This window comes from Drosophila innubila (genome assembly GCF_004354385.1).
Source record: "Drosophila innubila isolate TH190305 chromosome 2L unlocalized genomic scaffold, UK_Dinn_1.0 5_B_2L, whole genome shotgun sequence".
NCBI lineage: Eukaryota > Metazoa > Arthropoda > Insecta > Diptera > Drosophilidae > Drosophila > Drosophila innubila.
Window position 1 is genome coordinate 3,757,499 of NW_022995373.1, and position 24,033 is coordinate 3,781,531.

The following is a 24,033-nucleotide window of genomic DNA, read 5'->3' on the forward strand; positions in this document are numbered from 1 at the left end:
TCGTTGTCTATCAACAGTGTGCGTGCACTTTCAGAGGTGCACGCTGTTTTGCTTTTTTTGAAGAACAGTTCTTGCAACTGGGTCTATATGTATCTGCTTGGCCGCAACCATAGCAAAATACCCAACGTTCAGTTATACAATCTTGGTAGCAATGACCAGTAACTCTATAATTCCAGCTGACTAAATTAATTGCAGCTAATTCCAAATCGTTTGTCCACAACTTTCAACATCAGTTTCCTCAGGTTGCACATCAACTGCATGCAACGCTTACGTACAAGCTGGCGTAATTGAGCTACATCGTTCGCTTGCTCATAATGTATATCTAGCTGTGTGTCTGGTAAAAGATTGGCTCTGAGAGTTTCCACAAGAGTTGCTTCTGGCAATGGTAGCTGATAGCTGATCAGCTAATGCCGCAATCACCCCATAAAAGTCGTCAAAAGTTTCATTGGCTTTCTGCTTGCGGAGTTCGATTTCCGATTTCTTATGTCCCTATCTGTTCAAGCATCTTTAAATTGGCTTCTTAAAGCAATACATAAAGAAGGCCAAGAAACTTCAGGCACACTTTCATAAAAGCGCCAATACTATTCACTGGCCATGTCCTCGAATAAATGACTGGCATATCGGGCAGTGAGTAAAAAATTTCATTCTAAAGATTGTCTAGTCAAAGCTTTTATTCTATAAATAAAGTCGTTAACCGAAAATTGACCCTTACCTGAAAAACGAATTTTCCAATTGATGATTGTTTGGATTATTCGAACAGTACGATTATTGACAGTCGTAGATGTTGCACTATTTGGTCTCTTAGACTGTGTATACTGTGCTGATTGCCGTTCCGAAGAATCGCCTGAGCCCACGAATTGTTGCAGCATTAGCTGATCTACATCTAGCAACGGAGTAGTCGCAGTCTGTTGTGAAAGTGGGGAAAGGGCTCGAAATCCCGAAGAAATGGCCTGAGTTAGCGCTTCTGTTTGCTGACTCGGCTGCCATAGCCTACGCTATAACTCTCTGAAAACTATCCAAATTAGGATGTTCTTGTTCCTTTCTTTGCTGAGCATCTTCTGACAAGGATTGCTGCGAGCTAGCTTTGTTTGGGTTGGCCATTGTTGCGAATTATGAAGTTATTGCGCTAAGATGCTGATTACAAACTGGGCAAGTCTTACAATATTTTAGCCTGGCTTGAAAGCAAACAACGTGAAAAGTATGACTACAATCAAAAGTTGTTGTTGTTGTTAGTTAAGTTGTTGTTAAAAGTTAAGTTTGTTTAATGACTTTAGCGCAATTTACACAAAATTTTTCAGACGTTTTCCCGCTAATTGATTTTTCAAGTCTCCGATGAACAAACATTTCCCAAAATCAAATACGAATCAATAATTAGCAATTCAAATAAAAAAAAAGTTTATGATAATATTCAAAAATAAGACGAAATTCATAAAAATATGTTGGAGGCCATGCAATCGTTCAAGAGTCTAGAAATTTAGCATCCAGCTTATAATTTACCAAACCGTAAAAAAGTTTATTGTTGGTAAAAAATTTATCGGGTCGATTGCGCGGCAGATCGGGGTACTAACACATAACTGATCTAGCAAGAATCAGAACCAAACAGTATACTTAGACCCCGAACTTAAAAAAAGTACAGAGGTCTATTGGGTTTGCTTTAACGAATATGTGCGTAACAGGCAGTAGGAGGCGTGACAGACCCTATAAAGTATATATATTCTTGATCAGCATCAATAACCAAGTCGATATAGCAATGTCCGTCTGTCTGTCTGTCTGTCCGTCTGAATGAGCGCCTAGATCTCAGAGACTATAAGAGATAGAGACACCAAACTTGGTATGTAGGTTCCTCTATATTGCAAGCAGATCAAGTTTGTTTCAAAATTCGGCCACGCCCCCTTTATCGCCCACAAATTGAAAAAAAATTTCATATCCAAATTATAAGAGCAATTTAAAAGCTAGTGACACCAAATTTGGTATGTAGATTCCTCAATATTGCAGGCAGGTCAAGTTTAATTCTTTTTTGAATCGGACCACTATACCATATAGCGCCCATAGGAACAATCGGTCGAAAATCAAGTTTTAGTATGAAAAACTTTTTTGTTTTATGAGATATTTAAAGCAAACTGATGCAATAAGCATATGACTTGGATTTATATATCCTGTTCAAAGTTGGTTTAAATCGGACCACTATATCATATAGCTGTCATAAGACAGATCGGGAGAACATCAAGTCTTAGAATAAATAACTTTTATTGTTTTTTGAGGTATCATAACCAAACTGATAAAATATACATTAAACTTGGTTTTATATATCCTGTCAAAAGTTGGTTCAAATCGGACCACTATATCATATAGCTGTCATAGGACCAATCGGTCCAATAGAAAGTCTTAGTACGAAAAACTTTTTTGTTCTACGTGTTATCGTAACCAAACTAATAGAATATGCATTTAAGTTAGACTTATATATCCTGACCAAATTTGGTTCTAAGCGAACCACTTTATCATTTAACTGTCATAGGACCGATCGGGCGAAATCAAAGTCTTAGTTTGAAAAACTTGTTTTTTCATAGTAAGTACGGGGTCTCCGACAGTAGAGTATGCTCGGCTGTAGCAACGCGAGCAAAGCGAGCAGGGGGCGAAGCCCCCTAATTTTCTTTGTAATTAAAGAAAAAAATTTTTTTAAATATGAAATACGTTCAACAACTAAATTTATATATTTTACTATCAGCCTGCATTAATGATAAAGTTACAATGTCAAAAGCAAAAGCAATTGCAAAAATTTCTGATATCCCACAAAAAAAACCTCTACACGAGGTAAAAATCTAGTGACGAAAGCAATTTCTAGCCCCAAAATTTCTGATATCCAATATTGTGACGAACAAAATTCAGTTTAATCTACAAATTTTAAATAAAAATATAAATTAATAAAAAAGAAAGCGAAAATTGGCAAAGCAATGCTTTCAAATAACAAAAATATTTTGGAGAGGATAAGGTATTAAGGTATTTTTTAAAATTGAATGAAATGTATTTTGAATTAATTTATTAATTATATAAAACATACCTAATATAACACATATAACTTGCAAATTTTTAAACAGTTTGCTTAAAAATATCTAGAGGTTTTTGTGCCCACCGCTGGTTTATAGATACTGCCCTTTTGAATTCGTCTTCGGCAAGCCACCAAGTAAATTACCAATTCAACCAATAGCAGTTGATTCAATCTATAACTTAGACGATAATAACAAGGAAATTAAATATAAGTTATAAAAATTAATATGTATATTATACATTTTTCTAAAATTACGTTTTAGTACGAAATACTTTTTGGTTTTATGAGATATTTCAACCAAACTGATACAATATGCATTTAACTTTGTTTTATGTATCCTGACCAAAGTTGGTTCAAATCGGACCACTATATCATATAGCTGCTATAGGACCGATCGGGTGAAAATTGGGCTTTAGCATGAAAAACTTGTTTGTTTAATGAAATATTTTATCCAAATTGATAGCATATGCATTTTAATCAGTTTTAAAAGTCCTGCCTGAAGTTGGTTCTTATCGGACCACTATATCATATAGCTGTCATGGGACCAATCGGGCGAAAATCAAGTTCTACTGTGAAAACTTTATTGTTTTATGAGAAATCTTAACCAAACTAATACAATATGCATTTAACTTGTTTTTATATATCCTGACCAAAGTTGGTTCAAATCGGACCACTATATCATATAGCTGTCATAGGACCCATCGGTCCAATATTAAGTCTTAGTATGAAAAACTTTTTTGTTTTACGAGATATCGCAACCAAACTAATAGAATATGCATTTAAGTTAGACTTATAGATTCTGACCAAAGTTTGTTCTAACGAATATGTGCGTTAAGGCAGAAGGAGGCGTGGCAGACCCTATAAAGTATATATGTTCTTGATCAGCATCAATAGCCAAGTCGATATAGCAATGTCCGTCTGTCTGTCTGTCTGTCCGTCCGTCTGTATGAACACCTAGATCTCGGAGACTATAAGAGCTAGAGACACCAAACTTGGTAAATAGGCTCCTCTATATTGCAAGAAGATCACAAATCGAAAAAAAAATTCATATACAAATTATAAGAACAATTTAAAAGCTAGTGACACCAAATTTCGTATGTAGATTCCTTAATATTGCAGGCAGATCAAGTTTGTTTCTTTTTTAAATCGGACCACTATATCGCATAGCGCCCATAGGAACAATCGGTCGAAAATCAAGTTTTAGTATGAAAAACTTTTTTGTTTTATGAGACCTAGCAACCAAACTGATGCAATAAGCATATAACTTGGTTTTATATATCCTGTCCAAAGTTGGTTTTAATCAGACCACTATATCATATAGCTGTCATAGGACCGATCGGGTGAAAATCAAGTCATAGTATGAAAAACTTTTTTGTTTTATGAGACCTAGTAACCAAACTAATAGAATATGCATTAAACTTGGTTTTATATATCCTGTCCAAAGTTGGTTTAAATCGGACCACTATATCATATAGCGCCCAAAGGAACAATCGGTCGAAAATAAAGTCTTAGTATGAAAATCTTTTATGTTTTATGAGACATCGTAACCAATCTGATAGAATATACATTTAAGTTAACTAAATATTTTTTAATCTTTTCCATTATTAGTTTTTGTCATAATAAGTACGGGGTCTCCGACAGTCGAGTATGCTCGACTGTAGCACCGGTCCACTAAATTTTCTTTAAAATGCAAGGAAACTCGTAAAAAAGGAATTAAATTTCAGTTTTTATTTTATTTACATATGAGCATCAATTACATTAAGATATGATTCATAAAAATCTATGGCGAAACGACGATATAAATTTTGTTTATCTGTATCGATGTTTTCTTTCGATTTTTATGACTTCCTTGTGAAGCAGCATGGCCATTAGTATACAATTTTTTTGTATTTTTTGAGATACCTTAACCAAACTCACAAAATATTCATTTAAGTTGGTTTAATACATCCTGACCAAAATTTGGGTCAAATCGGCTTACTATATCATATAGCTGTCTTAGGAACAATCATATTTTATGAACAAAACAGTACCGAAACGCAAGTATAGAAAAACCTGTACCCTGTACTTCCAGCGATACCATATGGTAACACGAAAATAAAAAGCGTTTTACCGAAAAAAAAATGTTATTTTTTGTAATTTATAATTTTTAATTATGTGTGCATTGCATATAGTACAGTAGTAAAATTAGTTAAACGATTTAAATTTACTTGCGAGGAATTGCCAAATGCCGTGTTTTTGCACTTTAGAATATAGTGAGCAACTTAAAGCGCATTTTTCGATCAGCTAACTTCGAGAGATTGTTTCAATCAACTTTTGATCGGTTAGAGACAACAAATTACTCTTAGAATATCATATTTAAGTTAATTCAATGTTAGTATGTTGTCTCAATAATTAAGTTTTAGTAAATGCCTATTGCTAATTACCATATGGTAACTTGTTTTTTTGTTAATATGCTAATAACTTAGACATCTCTCCATAGATTTTAATGAATCACATATCAAACGACGCGTAATTAATGCACCTATGTAAATAAAATATGGCAGCTATATAATAAAGTGGTCCAATTTCTACCAAATTTATCCAAAAACAAAAAAGTTTATCATAATAAAATTTGGTCCTATGGTAGCTATATGATAAAGTTATAATGGTGGATAAGGCAATATAAAATACACAATTTGTGAGTTTGGTTGAAATATCTTAGAAAAAAAAAAGTTTTTCATACTGAAGATAGATTTTCGATCGATCGCTGCTAAGGCAGCTTAATGATATAGTGGACCGATTTGAACCAAATTTGGTATGGATATAAAACACATTACCAAATACACAACCTGCGAGATTGGATGATATATCTTAAAATACAGTAGAAGTTTTCATACTAAAGGCTGATACTGAACCGATCCCTCCTATGGCAGCTATATGATATAGTAATCCGATTTAAACCAAATATGGTCAAAAGTGTAAGACAACAACAAATTGATATTCTGTAAGATTGGTTAAGGTATCTCAAAAAACAAAAAAAATTTTTATACTAATGGTCATGCTGCTCCAAAAGGAAGTCATAAAAATCGAAAGGATATCAATACAGTCAAAGTGGTACTATATCGCCGTTTCGCCATAGATTTTTTTCGAATCATATTTTAAGCGACGCTTAATTAATAAAATAGAATTAAATAAAATAGAAACAAAAATTTAATTTGTTTTTTTCGAGTTTTCGTTGAATTTTAAAATAAAACAAGGGGACTCCGCCCCCTGCTCGCTATGCTCACCTAACCCCGGCTAGCTTTGATCGAGGTGGTGAATGAAAGGACTACAGTGGAGCCCACTCGACAGTTATATGCTCGCTAACCACATCTTCGCGGCAGTTAGATTTAATGACCATTAATTAAATAAATGAATACTTAAAAAACTTAAATTCGTACAAAGGCTTAATTTAAATGACACTTTTAACTTTAAAAATGTTAAAATTAAAGAAAATTTCATATACTTACCATCAATCCTACATAAATATATGCAAATTTAACATTTATAGATTTACATAAGTTGATGAACAATTGAATTAACAGAAGAAATGTATATTTACATAAACTTAATTAACTTAATATTCATATAACGTGGGCGTGGCCAAATTTTAAAATTAACTTGATATAGGTCAACATCCTCGCAGTATTGTCACCAAATTTAATTGCTCTAACTTTTACAGTCTCGAAGATAAAGGTGTTCAAAGATGTGCACTGTAATTGTCACGAATCTAATAGGCTCTAGTACCCATTTTTTTTGGGGTACTGAGCTAAAAAGCTAAAAAAAAAACTTAGCAACAAAAATTTTCTTAATTCAAAAATTGATTGCGCTAAAACTGGGGTACTGAGCTAAAAAGCTAAAAAAAAAAAGCTCAGCAAAAAATTTTCTTAATTAAAAAATTGATTGCGCTAAAACTACTAGTTTAAATGTAAGACTTTGTATGAATGAAATATAAATATATTCATCAGCTTTTAGGAAAAAGCTTTTGAAAATCGGTTTTGGCGTTCACAAGTAATGATGACAAAAGTGAGTCACCTAAAAGAGGTAAGAAAGAAAAGCCAGATTAAAAAAAAATCTTACGGAAAAAAATCAGCCCTAGAAAGTAATAAAATGGTTTTCGTGCGCACGCGGGCTGGAAAGTCTCAACAACAACAACAACGACAAAAAGCAAACAATAATCGGCTAGCGCGATATTGACTCGCGAAGATGCCGGAGTCTCCGTACACTCGGATCTTGACAGCGTGATGTCAATAGGCAAGACGAAAGAGGACAGCCTTCTGCGCTCACCTGGGCAAGGTATAAGCTCCCCTCGTAGGGAGAAGCCTAAACGCTCGAGTGAGGGTGGGAAGGTTAAAGCCAAATACAAGGCGGCGCTCCGTATCCAGAGCAAGCTTCTTGGTAAGGTGGATCTCTCCCAAGAAGAGAAGACGGAATTGGCCTGGGCTGAGGAAAGGATCGAAGAGGGCCGCCAGCACTTTGCCAAGATGCCGTAAATGCAGGCATCAACAAGTGCCTACGCCAACAAAGTCGAGGAGCTGCTGGCAACCAAAGGTAGCGCTCGACGGAGAGCAACGAGAGCCCTGCGAGCAAACAGGCTCCAGAAAACAATCGTGAGCGTGGTACCAATGGCGCCTCCCAAGAAAGTCGCGATGAGTGAAGTGTCCAAAAGACACCTCATCGTGGCCGTAATTGACTGTAGCGACGACAACGGCCGGATACCAGTAGAGCGGTAGACCTTGGCTCACACAAAGCTGGTGGAGTTGTTGTTCGCAAAGATAACAGAAGAGCCCGGTACCCCCATGCCCACCTTTGATAGTGCTGTGTGGCTAAACGGGGTTAAACTTCTGAAATGCGCCGACGACCATCCGCTCAGGTGGCTGACGCAGAAGGTCTCACAGCTGGGTGAGATGTGGGAGGGAGCCAAGCTAAAGGTGGAAGATAGGGAGCTAATTCCGTCAAAGCCAAAGGCGAAGGTACTCTTCCACGGATGGGGACCAGTCGCTGACGCTCCTGAAAACACAAAATCCTGACGTACCAACGGCTGACTGGAAGGTGCTGCATACTTGAACTCCCTCACCCAAGGAGGGAGGCCAAAATGTTATCCTCTAATTCAACAAGGAGGCAGTGGAAATTTTATTTCCAAGACTCGGGTAGATGGCGTGAGGCATTGGTAATGTCTTTCTTCGCCTTAAAAAAGGCCATCCGGAGTACAAAACGCGCACACCCTTAAAGCTGGAGAGGAGGAGAAAGGACTAGGTCGGGTTGTAGCAGCCGAAGGTCTGGCGATAGACGATGACACTGACGAAACAGAGGACGGTGACCTGACGATTGTAGTCAACCCGGTAGGTGAAGCAGCCACCCAAAATGTTGAGTGTGCTGCAGATCAAAAGAGCAAAACGGCATCGACGGAGCTCCTTATAGTCTTGGAGCAAGGGCCCGCCGATGTTGCACTAGTTCAGGAGCCATGGATTCCAGCCGGCAACATGGTGGCTGGATTTAATCAAATACACACAACGTTTTCTTTTTGCACCTACGATAAGCAGAACTAGAGCCGTAGTACTTGTACGAAACGGGACTCAAGCCTATCTTATGTTACATTACAGCACTGTCGACCTGGCTGTAGGGTTGCTGGAGAACGAAAGAAAGCGCCTAGTGGTAGCATCTTGCTACATGGCACACGACAGACCGACACCACCTGATGAGCTTAGGAAACTCGTATGCGATCGGCCTCCAAGGACCAACATCTCGTCATTGGTACAGATGCCAATTCCCACCATCTAGTGTGGGGGAGTCCAGATACTAACGACTGAGGTGAGTCACTCCTTGACTTCATACTATCAACTAACCTAAGCATAGCAAACGTAGGCGAGGTACATACGTACGTATTGCCCACCTCGTCTAACTTGCTTCACCTAACACCAACAACGGGCAATAGCAACCTGATATCGGGGTGGAAGGTTCTCGAGTTCGAGTGCACCTTTAACCTTCTACAGGAGGCATCAGCCAACAAAAACCCCCGGAACACAAACTGGGCACAATCTGGGCAAACACAAACTGAACAATTGCCAATGGGAAAATCGCAGCACCGGGCATCATAGAAACCACTACAGACATTAAGGAGTCCCTAAAAACCCAGTCCAAGGATCTCACGGATTTGCTTTACGCATTGTGCCCGCTTAGGAGAAAAATGGGGAAAACCAGGTTACGCTGGTGGAACCAGGACCTCACGATTCAAATGAAAAACCTTAGAGAATTCTTCAAGATCGGCAAACAAGCGGACGAAGGAATTGTATATGAGGAATACAGAATCATGCTCAGAAGATACAAGACAGACATGCGTAAAGCACAGATAAACTCGTGGAGAAACTTTTGCTCCGGTATCGAGAAAGTGACTGAAACGTCCGGACTAAGGAAGCTGCTCTCAAAGCAGCCTACTATACAAAGTGAACTTTAACTTAAAGTAAATGGGCGGAAGGCAGTGAGGAGACCCTGGAAGCTCTCATGTCAGCCCGGGATGCACTAAGGTACCCGATGCCACAGGGCACGAAGACCTGGAAACTAAGAAACAGGAACCACCAACAGGACTAATAACCTTCAAGAAAATTCAGTGGGTCATTGACTCCTTAAATGGAATAAAAGCCCATAGTTTTGATGGAATAGTTCCAGCCATGCTACAGGTGACGAAAGACGTGATCACCCCATAGCTGATAAAGATTTGCAATGCATGCCTGAACAATGGCTGCGTTCCTATGCAATGGAGATCCTCTCGGATTGTATTCCTGCCCAAAGCAGGAAAGTGCAGCCATGAGCCCCAAGGATTACAGGCCAATAAGCCTAATTTCATTTCTATTGAAGACTCTTGAAAAACAGTTGGATCTTCAAATCAAGAACGATGTGGGACGACTCATGTCTGAAAAACAGCACGCCCACAACAAAGGAAAGTCAGTAGAAACTGCGCTACACTCCCTAGTAGCGTCTATTGGAAAAGCCCTTTATAATAAACAACATGCATTAGGAATATTTGTGGACAACTCTGTAGCACTCCCCAATGTATCCACTATAGCAATAACAGATCGCCTTAAAGCGAACCTAAGCTTCATTATGGAATACACTCTCAGTGGAGCGGAAGGAGTCGGACTCGATATCAATGCAGATAAGACGGACCTAATTCTCTTCACAAAGAGATACAAGGTTCCGCAATGGTTCCTCCTGAAAATCAACGAGGTTTGGCTAACACCAAACACACAGGTCAAATACGTAGGCACGGTACTAGACAGCAAGCTGGTATGGAGAGCTAATGTTGAGGAAAGGGTGAAGAAGGAAACAATGCGCTATACGCATCCAAGAAGATGCTAAGCTAAACGTGGGGTCTCTCACCTACTCTAATGCTTTGGATCTACATCTCAGTTGTGCGACCAACCCTGATGTATGGAGTCTTAGAGTGGTGGCAGCGGCAGGCTACGCTCTGCATCACAGGAGCGCTAAAATCCACCCCTACCAAAGCACTCGAAACCATACTCGGAATCGAACCCCTCGAGATCTACGCACGATTAGGCAGCTCAACGAGTAATAGCGTCTGGCAAATTATCTTTCCAAGGCTACGGGCACAACTTTATTGGAAGGGATATGGTCAGATCATCTGACTATATGGCCCCCCGTACAAGCTTTGGCATCAAAACGATTGCCTTTATTTTTTTTTTTTTTTTTTTTTTTTATTACTTTGCCTTTATTTATTGAATCTTCTCCAAGGGAGACTTACTATAAGTTTATCAAATCTTATATTTAAAGCTTAACTAACAGTCATGTTGACTTAATATGATCTACGGTGCCCCAAGGGTTTATTGCTGGGCTGGAAGGTCGTTTCGTTTAAGGCGGGTTCGACTGCAAACCCGAGTTAACCGTTAAGCAAGAGGATTTGGGTGTGAGGATAGTTTAATGTTGTAGCTCGCCTTTTGTCTTGCTATCTCATCTTTGACGTATATAACGTTCAAATCTCTATGAATGTTCTCGTTTCGAACATACCATGGTGCCCCAGTGATAGTCCTCAGGATTTTGATTGTGCTCGTTGAATGACATCAATAGTGCTACTGCACGCGTTTCCCCAAAGCTGCGAGCCGTAGGTCCACACTGGTTTTATGGTGGAATTGTAGAGTAGAACCTTGTAGTCTAAGCTGAGAGGAGATCGGGGATTCAAAAGCCAATAGAGGTTGTTGGCTTTCAGTTTAATCTGCGTTTTTTTTGCTTCAAGGTGCCGACGCCAGGTGAGCCGCCTATCAAGATGAACGCCAAGGTACGTTACTTCTTTGGCTTGTGGGAGTTGTGTATTAGACAGTGCTAACGGAGGACATGTTTGCATGTTGAGAGTAAACGTGATATGCTTACACTTTTGTTCATTTATTTTAATACGCCAGTCGGCTAGCCATTTCTCTACTACCGCCAAATGTTCAGCTAGACGTGCTGATGCTTCAATGGGGCATCTGGAACGACTAAGAATTGCGGTGTCGTCGGCAAACGTAGATGTTGTTAGCCGCTCGTTTATGGGGATGTCCGCTGTGTAAATTACGTATAGTGTTGGTCCCAATACACTTCCCTGGGGAACTCCAGCTTCTATAATATGATCATCGGATGTAGTGGTGTTGCATCTCACTGCGAAGACTCTATTGTAGAGGTACGACTCGAGAAGCCTATGAGTGTACACTGGGAGCGTCGATTTGATTTTATGCATGAGACCTTCAAGCCACACTCGATCGAAGGCCTGGGAGACGTCGAGGAATATTGCGCTGCAGTATTCCCGATGTTCGTATGCTGTACGTATTTCTGATGTTATTCGGTTAACTTGCTCGATAGTTCCATGCTTTTCTCGGAAGCCAAATTGATGTGTTGGGATTGTGTTGTGTGTTCTGAGATGAGGAATTATGCGAGTCAAGAGGCATTTTTCAAAAAGCTTAGACAAGCACGGTAGTAGGCTAATTGGTCTGTACGATGATGGTATTGTATGGTCTTTTCCTGATTTGGGAATCATTATAATGACCGATTTCTTCCATTTTTTTGGGAAGTAGCCGATGGTTGTAATCGCGTTGAAAAGTTTACAGATGAGGGAAATAGCACAGTTTGGAAGTTCAATGATCATTTTTTGAGTTATTAGATCGCAGCCTGGAGCTTTCTTTGGTTTCATCTGTTCTTTTATGACTTTTACAATTTCATTTGGACGAAATTCAGGTGGTTCAGGTTCGCCAGGACTATCAGATACACAGGATGATAGTAAAAACGAATTTGTTGCGGGATTTGGTTGGAATACATGACGTAGGTGAGCAGCAAATGTGTTAGCTCTGTCTTTGTCGCTACGGGCCCAGCAGCCTGAGGAGTTTCTTATAGGCGTTACTGTTTCGATCGGCGCACTTAGCGTAGGGTGAGCCCTCCACAAAGGATGCTTGGTACTGGTTGGTGATAATTGCTCTATGTAGCGGCGTTGGGCATCTGCTTCTTCATGCTTAAGAGCTTTGCTGAGTCTGCGTGAAGCATCTTTAAAGCGTTGTTTTGTAGATGGCGACCGGTGAGACTGCCACTCACGTCGCAATCGTCGCTTTTCCAGAACAAGTTGTTCTATTTGAAGATTAGTTTTACGTTTATTCGTCTGCACATGCGCGCGTTGTGGAGTAGAGATCTTAGCTGCTGCAACAAGTACTGATTCTAATAAGTCCGCAGAGCAGTCGATGTCCGCTTCGATGTTGAACTGCGGAGCAAGATCGAGGTGAGAGCTAACGTATTTCTTGTACTTGAGCCAGTTGGTTCTGTGTGTTGTGAGTCTATTAGAATATTCCACATATTCCGGGGATTGGAGTAGATTTAATAACACGGGGGAGTGGTCGGATGAAAGATCCGAAAGTGCTACGGCGCTTATCAGATTGCGTGGGATGTTTTTTGTCACAGCAAAATCTATTAAGTCTGGTTGTTTGTTGGGGTCTGCTGGCCAGTATGTAGGACTACCCGGGGAAACATAGTTGAGTTTGTTGCTTGGCTTTATGATTGCGTTGTATAGCTGCCTTCCTTTTGCAGTCACAAGGCGAGAGCCCCAGTGCGGGTGTTTCGCATTGAAGTCTCCTGCTGCTATAAATCGCTGTCCCAGTGAATTGTAGAATTGCATGAATTGATCTTCAGAGATTGAAAAGCGGGGAGGACAATATACAGCGGCGATAGTAAGATTGCTGATGTCCGATTGTGGCTTGTAGATAGTTTGCCGCAAACCTTTTGTGGAATTCGTGTTTGATGCGGTTTCTTATTAGAATACCGGTTCCGCCGTGTGCTTTTCCATCCGGATGATCTGTGCCGTAGAATATGTATCCACGTATTTGAAAGTTATATTTGTTAGTAAGGTGCGTCTCAGACAGCAGCATTACATCAATGTGATTGTCGTATAGGAATTGGGTAAGTTCAAGTTTATGCCGTGAAACACCGTTGGCGTTCCACAGAGATATTCGTAGAGGCGCCATTGATTATTTGGATTGTTGAGATGCAAGCATCTGTATCAAGGTGTTTTGATTTTGCATAAGATTTTGCATAGTTGATCTCATAAACGACATGAACTCCATCATACTTTGTTGTAGGGTGAAAATCATCGTTTCAATAGGGCTTTGTGACTGCTGCATGGGCTGCTGCGCGTTATCCATACTCGAATCTTCTTGTATTACCCTTGGGGGCACTGCTGAGGAGCTGATTTTGAAGGCCAGATTTTAAAACATTGGCGAAAGATATGCCGTTGACAGTGTTTGTGGGACCAAATGAGGACCTGGCTGCTTTGGCGAAGAAGACGTCGGTGTAGTTTGGGAAGCTATAGTTGCACCTGGCAGGTGCGGATGGCGTGCTGTTGGTACACGTCGGATGCGGCTTTTTAGTTCCTTGTACACTGGACAGCCTCTGTAATTAGCTGTGTGATTTCCACCGCAGTTTCCGCACTTTTTGTACTAGGGTCATTCTTGTTGACTTGGCAGGAATCAGCCATGGGAGTCTCCACAAGCTACACATACCGAACGCAGCGTGCAGTACGTCCTGGTATGTCCATATTCCTGGCAGTTTGAGCATTGAACTGGACCATTCCGTTTGTGTGGTTCCTCAACAGTGATCCGGCGATGCAGCAGGAGCTGTAGTTTGTAGATCGGGTGCACTTCATTTTTCTTTAGAGCTTTACTATCTGGCTCCAGCTCAACTTTGAAGAGAGGTTGCGGTATTTTGCTTTTGTTTAAAATATTTGTAACTCTCTTAGCGAGAAAGCCCTTCTCTTTTAACGCACTTGCGACCTCGGAAGGGGTTACATCCGGTTCAATACCTTTAAGTACAACCTGCAGGCCCTTGCTGTTTTTTAGTTGATAAGTGTAGAAGTTTTTCTTAGCTTCATTTAGATACTTGGAGATTTTACGGAAATGCTCCTCGTCTTTTGATTGAAGCTTGATTTCGTGAATGTTCCCTTTAATTAAAGGAACGACATGAAAATTGTTGTTTCCAACTAGGTCAACGATCTTGTTCACCAATGCGTTGGATATCTTTTCTCGAATGAATATAGGTGGGGGCTTTAGTTTTTTTGGTCCATTTTCAGCTTCGGTAGGCTGGTCGTTGACAGTATCAGCCAGCGGTGCAAATCTATTGATGGTGTTTACTGGGTCCCCAGCAGTTTGGTTTGAGTTACCGCGGTTAATTTTTGATTTATTTTCCCGTGTTTTTTGTGGGCTAAGTTTTCGCTTTATTTGAGTGTAGCGATCCATTCCGGTCTGCCTAGCCGGACCCGTTGCTTTTGACGCTGCGCTTGCAATCGAAGCAGTAGTTGAAAGAGCTTGCGCTTGGTCAGCAAAAGATGGTACGACGACTGTTGACACAGTTAACGTTGTTGTTGCCGTAGCGTTAGCAGCAGCGACTTGTACGGGCAAGTTTGGTGGTGATAGTGGATTCCGCGGTGAGGGAGTCGGTAATGGAGAGGCACACTCTTCGCTCCAGGTTTTTGGAGTTGTAGTTGGTAAAATCGGAGAGCAAGAACGCGCTCTCACATCTTCTACGGCTAAGAGGTTCTGCTTTGATTTTTCGGCTGTTGTGTGTTGCGTTGGTGGTTTTGCTTCTGAGACAAAGCTAAAGTAAGCGTTATTTTTGGCCAAAGAGAGTCGCCGCTCGTCTTGCTCGCGCTGACGTTGGGCACGGGTATCGTAGTGACTCATTGAAGTTAACACTTGCTCAATTCAAATTCTATTTGATTTGCTTAAAGTTTATATATTTGTTTAATTACACTTTCAAAACTAAATGGATGATCGTGCGCATCGCACTATGGGGCTCTTGGCCTAATTTTAAATTTTTACTGCACTTGAGTACTATTTAATTTTGATTAATTCGGAGCGCTTTAAAGAAACACGTCTGCACGGTCCGAAGGTATTTTTGTATTGATTGCCTTTATGGGACCAGAGAATTGGGAAACGGCCCTGAGTCACACTCAACATCTTCATATATACACAGATGGCTCCAAGATGGAAGGAGGAGTAGAAGCAGCTATATATTGTGTGGATCCTGAAATAAGACTGCAGAATATTCCAGACGGAATTCTTCGCGATCACGAAAGCAGCAGAGGTTGCTCAGCGCATCAACCCAGAGCAACATGAAATTGACTTATTTGTCGACAGCCAGGCGGCAATAAGATCCATGCACTCATCAGGCGTAAGCTCCAAAAATGTTCTGTCAAGCAGGGAAGCACTAGATTCACTAAGCATGACCAAGTCAGTACGAATCTTCTGGATTCCCAGCTACCAGGGCATTGATGGAAATGCGATGGCGGATGCTCTTGCTAAGAAAGGCGTCAGGCTAGACAACACCAAAGTTACAGAGGACGTCCAGGGCTCAGTGAGAACGCTACATAGCGATCAGGAGAAATTGGCGTGGACTAAGATCAACAGCAGGTGGCACAACTACCTGCAAGATATCCAAAATGATGTGCAAGAAGCGCAATGCAAAACTTAGCCAAAACGTCAGCTGTAAAACGTACGGGAAGTGGAAACACCAGAGCATATGCTCTGTCACTGCACTCAGCAGAGGCAGACGTACGATGCTCGGGAAGTACACATTAGAATGTTGCCGCTAGAAGGGCCCATAATACACATATCCGGATTACTTAGGGCCTCATTGACCTATGACCTGGCCCCGCGAGGGCCGTCCGGCTTAACCTAAGCTAACCTAAATATAGAAATGTATATAAATACTTGACTACTAGATTTGTTCCTTTTGCATGTATACATAGTAGAGACCTTCATGAATATATTCATTTTTAAAACAATAGTAAGTACCAACTTACAGTACTTAAAATTTAGTGTATAGCATAATATGTACATTATTAAAGAGTGAATGTCTCATATGTAGTTAAAAAAAAAAAAAAAAAAACCTATAATCATATCTCTATTCTCATTCTCTAAGTAAACCGTATCGATTCATTTCAGATTTTTGATATTGTTTCGGTCAACTGGGGAGCTCTATTGGCCCTATTTCAAATGATTAATTCCGAAGACAGTGACTTCTACAATTGCATCTAAATAATTAGAAACTTATTCATTATTTTCTTTGCCCTTTTGCGCGGTGTGAGAGTAAATTTGTTTACCGGTTATTCGCGCAAGGTATTTGCTGTCGGCAGCTCGCCACTTCTCTTAAGCTGTCGCGAACATCCACACGCACCTACCGATGCATCGTTGCACTTGAGCATTGATCGTGTCTACGCTCTTCAACTGCGCTCAACGGTCATTCGGGTTCAGCGTTGTTGTTGGCCGTATTTTGTTTGCTTGCAATTGCTTTAACATTACCGCGAACATCCACACTCACATTTGCTCACTTCAATATATTCAACATCATTCACACATTTCACTAAGACTGTCTGTTTAGCTGCCAAGTTTGTCTTCAATCGCAAGATTAGTCTGCGGCAAGTTTATGTGTTCTGCTGGCTGTGTGACAACGTTGCATACACTGGATGCGCCAATTTTGGGCAGATAGGTGGCAGCGTCTATAACCTTCTAAAGGCGCGGAATGGACTAAACTAAACGTGCTGAGATTGTAGACATATCGAGGCTGACATAAGGATCTTCATGAGGCAAACTCACACTGAATTTGCAGCAGTCCAATCAGGATTCCACGATGCAAAGTTTCTTGACTTGGAAAATCATCTTAAGACCTTAAAAGTCGGAAGACCTTGTTCGACAGTATATTTGTTCGAAGCTTAATATTGATAGCCTCTCTGTCTTTTCTGTAACTAAATTTAACTTAAAAACTAAACGTGCCATTTCGTCTTTTTAAGATATTGGTACCCAATCAGTATATTCAAACTTAGCTAGAGCCATCTTTCTGGCCAGAGCACATTACTATATTATTTATCGTAAAGATCGCCCTACTCGTGTTGGGGTGTCTTGATTGCCGTTAGAAGTGCCTTACCATCTCAGCTAATTTCGTATGACTCATATGATGATCTTGAATTAATAATTGTCAAGATTAGTTTAAGATCTCTGGTCATTCATATTTCCTGTTCATATATTTCTCCAAACGGTATTGTCAACAGAAACGGTAGGCTCCTTGATTTAGTTTTTGTTAATGATTGTCAATCTTCAATTGTGACTAGAGCCTGCCCTCTTACGGTTCCGGAAGACGTTCATCATCCAACTCTACAACTTGAAATCAAACTTCCGCCTACTCCTCACAATAACTTATCAATTCAGTCTGTAACTACATTTTCCTTTAAAAAAAACTAATTTCAACATGCTAAGTTCTGCTCTCTCTCAAATTGATTGGTCTTTTTCAAAATCGTACCACAATGTAAACGCCGCAACAACCGCTTTTTATGAGTTGGTCCTTTCAGTTTTTAATAGTAATGTCCCTAAGGTATATCAAACTGGTTCATCCAGTGGTCCGTTATGGTTTACCTCTCGGTTAACCCAACTTAAAAATTTTAAATCTCGCCTATTTAAGAAGTTCAAGAATTCAGGGACTCAGTTCAATTTTACAAAATATTCAATTGCTCGTTCAAACTTTCTTACTTTGAGTGCACCATGTTATAATGCATATCTGACCAGATATAAAATCAACTTTTGCCGTTATCCGAAGTTATTTTACAAATTTGTAATTCAAATTCCTTTAATAGTAATAAAGCTGACAATGATAGAGATATTGCCGATCTCTTTGCATCCTTTTTCAACTTTGTTATTCTCCTCCCTCTGCCGACTCATTATGCCTGCAGTAACTGATCACGATTGCCTGCTTTCCTTCTTAAAATCTCTTAAAAATTGATTATCATCTTGATTATCGCTGTCCTTAAACCGTGCGCTGACTCTCTTTGTACTCTTTCATTAACGCTTTTCAACCTCTTCCTCTCTCTCTGCGGTTTTCCTCAAGTATGAAAAGAATTACATATAAAACCTATTCATAAGAAGGGGTCAAAGTCGGATTTCTCTAATTATAGGGGCATCTTTAATCTTTCTGCGATCCCAAAACTTTTCGAAAAGATTATAACCTCCCAACTTTAACATTTCTGTCATCCGATATTAACCGGATTCCAGCATGGTTTGTCAGGCGGCGCTCGGTGTCGACCAATCTCCTTGAATTTTCTACCATTGTTAACTCGGGATTTTGTCGTAAATACCAAACTGACGTCATCTATATCGACTTTAGCAAGGCATTTGATTATGTCAACCACTCTCTTCTTCTTCATAAATTATATCATCTTGGTTTAACACCTATATTTACTCAATGGATCAGAGCTTATCTTATAAGTAGATCTCAGCGGTTGCGATTTAAATCGAAGTTAATTTTGGTTACATCGGATGTCCCTCTAGGATGTCATCTTGGACCCTTGCTATCAAATCTTTTTATAAATGACCTGCCACTCGTATTAACACACTCTCGTGCCCTGTATGCAGACGACGCCAAACTTTGCTTATCCTTTAACGATTCTTTCTCTCCTATCCTTTTGCAATCCGATATAGTCTCCCTTAATAATTGGTGTCTCATCAATTGTTTACCCCTGAATATCTCCAAATGCAACGTCATGAGCTTTAATCGTGGCAAGCATTATTTATTTGACTTGATGACATATTATTAAAGCGTTTGTTTAGAGTTGTAGACCTGGGCATTATTTTTGAGCCTAATTTATGCTTTAATGCCCATGTTTCGATGATTTCATCTTAAGCATCCGGCGTCCTTGGGTATATCAAGAGATGGTCTAAAGAATTCGACGATCCCTATACAACTAAGCAGCTCTTTACCTCGCTTGTCCGACCCATTCTTGAATATAATTCTTGTATTTGGTCTCCTCAGTACCAACAAGGCCTAAATTGGGACCCTGAAAGCCATCTTCCACCTTATGATGCTCTTATGATTTATTTACCTTTCTTAAAAAAGCGCAAAGTTAGCCACGGTGTGCTGTTCCTTCATAAACTCTTATCAGGTGGGATCGACTCTAACTATCTTGTTAGCCTAGTCAACCTAAATGTTTCATCCCGCCCTTCTAGACATTTTTTCCCCTTTAAATCTCCGTTTGCTCAACAAATTACTCCGAACATGAAGCCTTCCAAACAATTTGCAAAAACTACAATGAACTCTTTTACCTTTTTTCTTTTAATTCTAATGCAGATCTTGTGAGAAATGCCGTAATGAGTTGTTCGCATCCATAATTTGTATTTCATTTTTATTTTCCTCCTTTGAATTTAATAATAAATACCTGCCTCCGTCCACCCGATGTGAGTCGGAGCATATCGTTAAAAAGTTAACTTCCTAATTGGATGGGGGTCAGAAATTAATGCTTTTTAGTTATTAAGTTCAAGTAAGTTCTTTAACAAACGAAATAAAAATAAAATAAAATAAAAAATGTATTCATGCTGGTCTCTAACACATAGGTATACATTCAACGGCCAAAGACACCGGTACTAGTCGGATGGTGTCCAAATGAGTCCATTGTTAGTTTATTCCATCAAAGTAAAAAAAAAGCCTAATTTTAGTGCTTTTTTTAACATCGCTGGGATAAAAAGTAAGCAAGTGAAGAAACAAATTTCTCCGGCATTCTATTAGGAACGTATTTTGTATATGAAACAAAAAAAATAAAGATCAGTTGTTTTACTTATCTACAATTCAGTTTCAAAATTTGTCGTTTTTGTAAGATTTGCACATTTGTGCGCGCACTAAAAAGTGGGACAACTTTGAAAGGCTGTCACGCTCACAATATTCACGTGATTTGAAAAACCTTTTAAGTTTGTAATCTTTGAAGATTTCTCTATCGTATATATAAACTACTTTTTACGACCGCTTTCGTGAAATAAATAATTTTCGCCACGCTGTGCAACGATTTAATCGATGGGCACGAAAGTTGCACTAGGGAGCACTACAACAACATCTACAACAAACACAACTTCTGAAGTCATAAATTATAGCAAAATTAACACATTTATGACTCTGTGCGTCGCGACGAAAAATCTGTGTGGTTGTTGTTGGTATTAACAAACCAAAACAATTATACACTAAAAGAAGTTCTCATTAATTTTATTTGCACGTTGAACGCTTATTATGTGGTAAAAATCAAAACGCATCAAAACGCATCAAAATCAACTTTACTTTTCACACAGTGTACAAGACGCTGCTGAAGTCATAAATCATAGCAAAATGAACACTTTTATGACCGTACGCGTCGCAGCCGAAACCCGAGCATTTGCTGTGTGTTTGTTGTTTAGCTTTATTGGGGGTCATAAATAATTTGCGCGCAGCGTCAAAAGTTGTTGTTGTAGACGGAGCACTGGGAGCAGCGAGAGCAAGGGCTTGAATTAATCAATACAATTCTTGATTTAAAATAAAAAAACATGCATATGGTGGCAGCATGCCTTGATCGTCAAAAGGCATTTGATTGTGTGCATATTGACAGGCTGGAGCACAAGCTCAAGATTTCGAATTTCAATTCTCCTGAGGTTTTTTAGATCATTAGATTTCCCAAAAGAAATGTGCTAGTTAAAGTGAACAAAAGAGTAGAGTTGGACAGGGGAGTCTGCCAGGGCAGTTGCCTGAGCCCGACCTTATTCAACTTGTACACCGCAAATCTTCATAATTTGAATGAAAGCAATAGCCTGCTCTTCCAATAGCAGACGATTTCATTTAAGTATGTTTTCATCAATCCTTCCTCTCAACCAAAAATATCTTAACTGTAAAGATTGGCATTTTCGGGAGGAATGCAATTTTCAATCTCTCTTTTAATCCAAGCAAATCAAAGGTTATTAATTTTCAAAATAGAAGAGCGTCACTCAACATCTCCTACAACGGAGTCCAGTTAAAGGACGTTGATCGCAGCCAACAACTCGGCATGTCTTCACATCAATCAGGCGAGGCCAACAATTCCTGCGCCTTCCTCAACCTGCTCAGCGGGTGCACCTTTCGTGTGGATGACAGCAAAGGTCTAACTGTGTACAAAGCCTTTGTTTGTAGGAGGTTGGAGTATGCAAGTTTCTCTTTCAACAACCTTTCCAAGGCAGCCCTCAAGAAAGTTACAGCACACGGAAATCTCCGTTTAAGGAAGGCTTTAGGGCTCATCAATTGCACACCTGTGCCAATCATCTATCATCTGGCCGCTGATCTTCACCCCGAATTCAGAATAAAGGTTTTGACCGCTAAAGAGTTATCCAAATCCTTTGCCTACAACCTGCCAGCGTGTAAAACAATAACCACCAAAAGGAGTCTTAACAGTAGCTATGCAACGGTATTTAGAGAACTTGCCGGCATTTTTGAAAACAAAGAGTCTATGCAAAGCAGCTTTCTTAAATGCGATAAGATCAGGTGTGATGTGAACTTTTTCAAAGGTACCGCGAATATCAAGAAGAACGTTAACACAGTCAAACAGTCAATAAAAAGATAGTCTCCGAGCCGATAGCTATGAAATCTATTACACAGATGGATCAGTAAACAGTCGTCACACCAGTGATGCCTTTTTCGGGCCAGTACTTTCAGCTGAGTTACTTGCCATAAGTAACGCTATCCACCATGCTTTATCTCGGGGCTTTCCCCGTGTTGCCATACTGACTGATAGCAAGAACGGAGTTGCTCAAACTTTCAATAAGATATTTTTATTGCTCACCACATAAGAGCAATTATCTCTGAAAACCGCGCTCTGGTACACGTTGATTTCCATTTTATATCTGACCACACAAATATTGCTGTAAACAACATCGTAGACTAATTTTGAACTCGTTGGCACAAAACAGATACTTACCTTAATTTGTTTTAAATTACAGATGCTGTTTCAATACACAAACACAATATCGATAATATACATTATTTTCCATTTTTTCATTTGATATATAATAAGTCGTTATTATCTAATACGTATACGAACATAAGTGCCTATATTTTTTATGCCGTTTTTCAATTGTTTAAAAATGTTGACTTATTCAATTAAATATGTAAGTCTACAGTTAAAAATTTTCAACGTTGTATCGTTTTTCGATACAATTTATTCATCACGTGCATAAGAAATAAAGGGAAAGAAATTATATATTTATTGAATAAAAAAGCACCATTTTTTAATTTTATATATTTAGTTTTTCTCGTGCTTCCATTTGTTTCTGGCCTCACGTTTGGCTTCTGGAACAAGAGAACTTTTAGCTCCCCCTAAAATGTTAGTTGTGGCTTGAGTTGCCAGAACAGCCGGGCACACAACCAGTTGAGGTATTTGTCTAACAACAGCACCAACCGCACCACTATATCCCTTTTGATCATGTTCCACAACTGCTGCCTCCATGAGTGTATTCGCAGATTCATTAATACCCTGTAAATGTAAAATTCATTTTGTTTATCAGAATTTTGATAATTTCGTTCGAAGTGTGATAAAAAAACAAATAAACAAGAATGTAGCGGCTTGTGATATTGAATATAATAAAATCGTTTAATAATTCACGACTTATGTTTTAAATTATTTACTTCGTCATCATTTTGGCAGGACTTATGACACTAGCTGTTGTGTTCACTGTAAATATTATTTCGGATATTATTGCTGCTCAGAAGGTCATTAAATTAACTTTCGCCTATACAATCTTCCGAGGTCTATTTTAAGACCAAAGTAAAATTTTCGCAAATTTTTCTTCAGATGAAGTAAAACTTTTAAGCAGGGACTCAAAATTTCAATTTAAAAAATCAACTATAAGAACAAGAGTAATTTTTGTTTAAAATACGTCAAATTGTTTGTATTTACAATATGTTTGTAAACAGCTAATAACTGTTTGGGATCTTTTAAAAAAAATTACTTTTAATTATTATTTACATAATTTTATTTTGTTAATCAAATTTGGCAACATTTGTATCGAATCGTGTGGCTGAAATCCAAGAGTGGACAGAGAACGCTGAATGGGGCCATGTACCGACAAAGCAGAATCTAGCAGATATCGCTTCGAGAGACTGCGATGGGCATTAATTTTTGAAGGAACCAAGAGATTCCTGGCCGGTTAACCAGCATCTGATAACAGACGAGATGCGTACTTTGGAAGTACTTAAGATATTTGCAAATATCCCTACGGAATTAGAGAGAAAAGAAGCCTTTGAGAAAATAGTTGAAGTCATCCAACAATTTGAGTTTAAAGATGACATAGATAGGGTTCGAAAGGTCTCAATCCATTTATACATGAGTATAATGGATCTTGGTGCTCCTTTACGTTGATGCGAGTGGGGGGCGACTTGCAAATGTTCCTCTTTCATATGATGTTAAGTTTCAGATGCTACTCCCTAAAAGCCCGCAATTTGCTAGAAGCTACATTCGATACCTGCATTTAACGATTTGTCATGCTGGCCCGAGAGCGCTCGTGAGTATTCTTCGTGAGCAAATTTGGCTCGTTAACGCTCAAGAGGTTTGTCGCCAGACAGTGAGATCTTGTATTTCTTGCTTTAAATGCAAGCCTCGTCTGCTAACCCAAATAATGGGTAATTTGCCAGCAAACCGACTG

At 39.3% G+C, this 24,033-nt stretch overlaps 1 protein-coding gene and 1 long non-coding RNA gene across 2 annotated transcripts in view; one reads left to right on the forward strand and one right to left on the reverse strand.

Annotated features, from left to right (window-relative positions):
• Nucleotides 1–12,149: 12,149 nt before the first annotated feature.
• Nucleotides 12,150–12,994, forward strand: LOC117782678. The gene is made up of 2 exons (XR_004617309.1): nucleotides 12,150–12,577; nucleotides 12,608–12,994. It is a non-coding gene; the product is annotated as an uncharacterized LOC117782678 (long non-coding RNA).
• Nucleotides 12,995–22,519: 9,525 nt separating this feature from the next.
• LOC117782702 (autophagy-related protein 2 homolog B) overlaps nucleotides 22,520–24,033 on the reverse strand; it is a 131,045-nt gene continuing 129,531 nt past the window's right edge. The window contains exon 20 of the mRNA XM_034619729.1: nucleotides 22,520–22,865. Coding sequence (XP_034475620.1) covers nucleotides 22,635–22,865 — 231 coding nt within the window. The 3' untranslated portion in view covers nucleotides 22,520–22,634. The remainder of the gene's footprint in view (nucleotides 22,866–24,033) is intronic.